Source organism: Protobothrops mucrosquamatus, unplaced genomic scaffold (genome assembly GCF_001527695.2).
Source record: "Protobothrops mucrosquamatus isolate PMUCROS unplaced genomic scaffold, P.Mucros_1.0 scaffold1499, whole genome shotgun sequence".
In the NCBI taxonomy this organism is placed as follows: domain Eukaryota; kingdom Metazoa; phylum Chordata; class Lepidosauria; order Squamata; family Viperidae; genus Protobothrops; species Protobothrops mucrosquamatus.
In genome coordinates this window covers 607,393-610,111 of record NW_015387673.1, presented here as the reverse complement: position 1 = coordinate 610,111, position 2,719 = coordinate 607,393, and the positions used below count along the sequence as shown (strand labels likewise).

Sequence of the window (2,719 nt, the reverse complement as noted above, 5' to 3'; positions counted from 1 at the left end):
TCCTCCTCCTCCTCCTCCTCCTCCTCCTCCTCCTCCTCCTCCTCTCTCCATAAACCCCACTCCCTTCTAGCACTGATGATGTTACCTAGTTGGGCCATGAAATGTCTGCAAGAAAACCATCAACCTCAGAGAGCACCAAGGACCCCACATTTTTCTCCCAGCATCCCCCTGCAGATGGAACGCCCGTAAGCATCAATCTACCCAAGAACAAGTCTTGTGAGTCCATGGCCCCCTCAGCTGGTTTTGGACCCCCTCCTCCACTGACACAGCACCTTGGCCTTCAGAATCTGCTCCATGTTGGAGGCCACGTCGTCCAGCTCCAGTTTCAGCTCGCTCTTCTCCTTCTCCAGCTTCTGCTTCACCCGCTGCAGGTTGTCGATCTGCTCGCCCAGCTCGGCCATGGAATCCGCGTGCTTCTTGCGCAAGGTGGCCGCCGTGGCCTCGTGCTGCAGCGTGGCCTCTTCCAGGTCACGTCGCATCTTCTGGAACTCGGCCTCCCGTTTCTTGTTCAGCTCGATCTGCACCGAGGTGGCCCCTCCGGCCTCCTCCAGACGTTCGCTGATCTCCTCCAGTTCCCGGGAAAGTTCAGCGCGCTGTTTTTCCACCTTGGCCCGGGCTGCGCGCTCCGCCTCCATCTCCTCTTCCAGCTCCTCAATCCGTGCCTGAATGTTTGGGGGGGAAAGACAAAGCACTAGACCCTTCCATCTTCTAGAGCAGGGGTCCCCAACCCCCAGGCTGCGGACCAGTCCCGATCCGCCGCCTGTTAGGAACCGGTCCAATTGAAGGTGAGTGGCGGGTGAGCAAGCAAAGCTTCATCAGAACATCTGCAGGATCTAGGCTGCATGTGAAACCATCCGCCCCCTACCCACCCAACCCCCATCCTTGATAAGCTTCACTTCCTGGGGCAAAATAGACGGCCGGTCTAGATTCTGGAGAATTTCTGGGGAAATGGTGTACGCTAGGGTCTCCTGCTTGGGTGTGGGGTTGGACTAGATGACCTACACGGTCCTTTCCAATTCTGTTATTCTATTCTATTCTATTCTATTCTATTCTATTCTATTCTATTCTATTCTATTCTATTCTACTCTCTATTCTATTCTATTCTATTCTATTCTATTCTATTCTATTCTATTCTACTCTACTCTACTCTACTCTACTCTACTCTACTCTACTCTACTCTACTCTATTCTACTCTACTCTACTCTGCTCTCTATTCTATTCTACTCTACTCTCTATTCTATTCTATTCTATTCTATTCTATTCTATTCTATTCTATTCTATTCTAGTCTAGTCTAGTCTAGTCTAGTCTAGTCTAGTCTTAATTCTAGTCTATCCTATCCTATTCTCTCTTCTCTTCTCTTTTCTTCTTCTCTTCTCTCCCCTCCCTTCTCTTTTCTCTTCTCTGTTATTCTACTTACTCTATACTCTACTCTACTTACTCTATATTCTATTCTATTCTATTCTATTCTATTCTATTCTATTCTATTCATTCCTACTCTACTCTACTCTACTCTACTCTACTCTACTCTACTCTACTCTACTCTACTCTACTCTACTCTACTCTACTCTACTCTACGTTCTCTTCTGTTCTGTTCCGTTCTGTTCTCCCTTTCCCTGGCTGAGCATCAATGAACGTTTGGTACCTGCAGCTCCTTGAGTTTCTTCTGCAGCTGTGAGGCCAAGGCTTGTTCGTCTTCAATCTTGCTGTTCTGCTCGTTGATATCAAACTCTTTCCTGCAAAGAGAATTCTGGGAAGTAAATCCTTCTCCTGATCCCCCCCCCTCAACTGGAGAACCCAAAGGCACAGAGTTGGTGCTTCCCTTACTTTTTAATTTTCTCTTCCAGCTGTTGTTTGTCGTTCTCTAAATCCATAATGTTCTCTTGTGCCAACTTGAAGTCTCCTTCCAGCTTTCTCTTGGAGCGTTCGAGATCCATCCGGATCTTCCTCTCCTGTTCCAGAGAACCTTCCAGCTGTTGAGGAAGAGAGGAGAGGAGAGCAGAGGAGAGGAGAGAAGCAAAGAAGGGAAAAGTGAGAGAGGAGGGAAGGAAGGAAGGAAAGAAGGAAAGAAGGAAAGAAGGGAAAGAGAGGGAGGAAGGAAGACAAGAAGGAAGGAAGGGAGGAAGGAAGGAAGGAAGGAAGGAAGAAAGGAAGGAAGGAAGGAAGGAAAAAAGAGAAGAGAAGAGAGGAGAGGGAGAGAGGAGGAATGTAAGGAAGGAAGGAAGCAAAGAAGGGAAGAAGTGAGCGAGGAGGGAAGGAAGGAAGGAAAGAATGAAAGAAGGGAAAGAGAGGGAGGACAGAGGAAGGAAGACAAGAAGGAAGGAAGGGACGGAGGAAGGAAGGAAAAGGAAAAGGAAAAAGAAAAGAGAGGAAGGAAGGAAGGAAGGAAGGAAGGAAGGAAGGAAAAAAGAGAAGAGAAGAGAGGAGAGGAGAGGGAGAGAGGAGGAAGGTAAGGAAGGAAGGAAGAAAGGAAAGGGAAAGAGAGGAAGCAAGAAAGGAAGAAAGGAAGGAAACAAGAAGGGGAAGATGAAGGAAGGAGGAAGAAAAGAAGGAAGGAAGGAAGGAAGAAAGAAAGGAACAAAGGAATGAAGGAAAAGGAAAAGAAAGGAAAGAAAGGAAAGAGGGAGGAAGGAAGGAAAAAAAGAAAGAAAAGAGAGGAAGGAAGGAAAGAAGAGAAGAGGGCTTTAAATACCAACCAAATGCCACCAAGTGTCCCTTTAA

General features: G+C 47.4%; 1 protein-coding gene across 1 annotated transcript in view; it reads right to left on the bottom strand.

Annotated features, from left to right (window-relative positions):
* Nucleotides 1-2,719, bottom strand: part of LOC107293091 (myosin-7) — a 65,531-nt gene that overhangs the window by 19,672 nt on the left and 43,140 nt on the right. The window contains exons 21-23 of the mRNA XM_029285316.1: nt 1,826-1,998; nt 1,644-1,734; nt 273-662 (exon numbers count right to left, since the gene is read on the bottom strand). Coding sequence (XP_029141149.1) covers nt 273-662; nt 1,644-1,734; nt 1,826-1,998 — 654 coding nt within the window. The remainder of the gene's footprint in view (nt 1-272; nt 663-1,643; nt 1,735-1,825; nt 1,999-2,719) is intronic.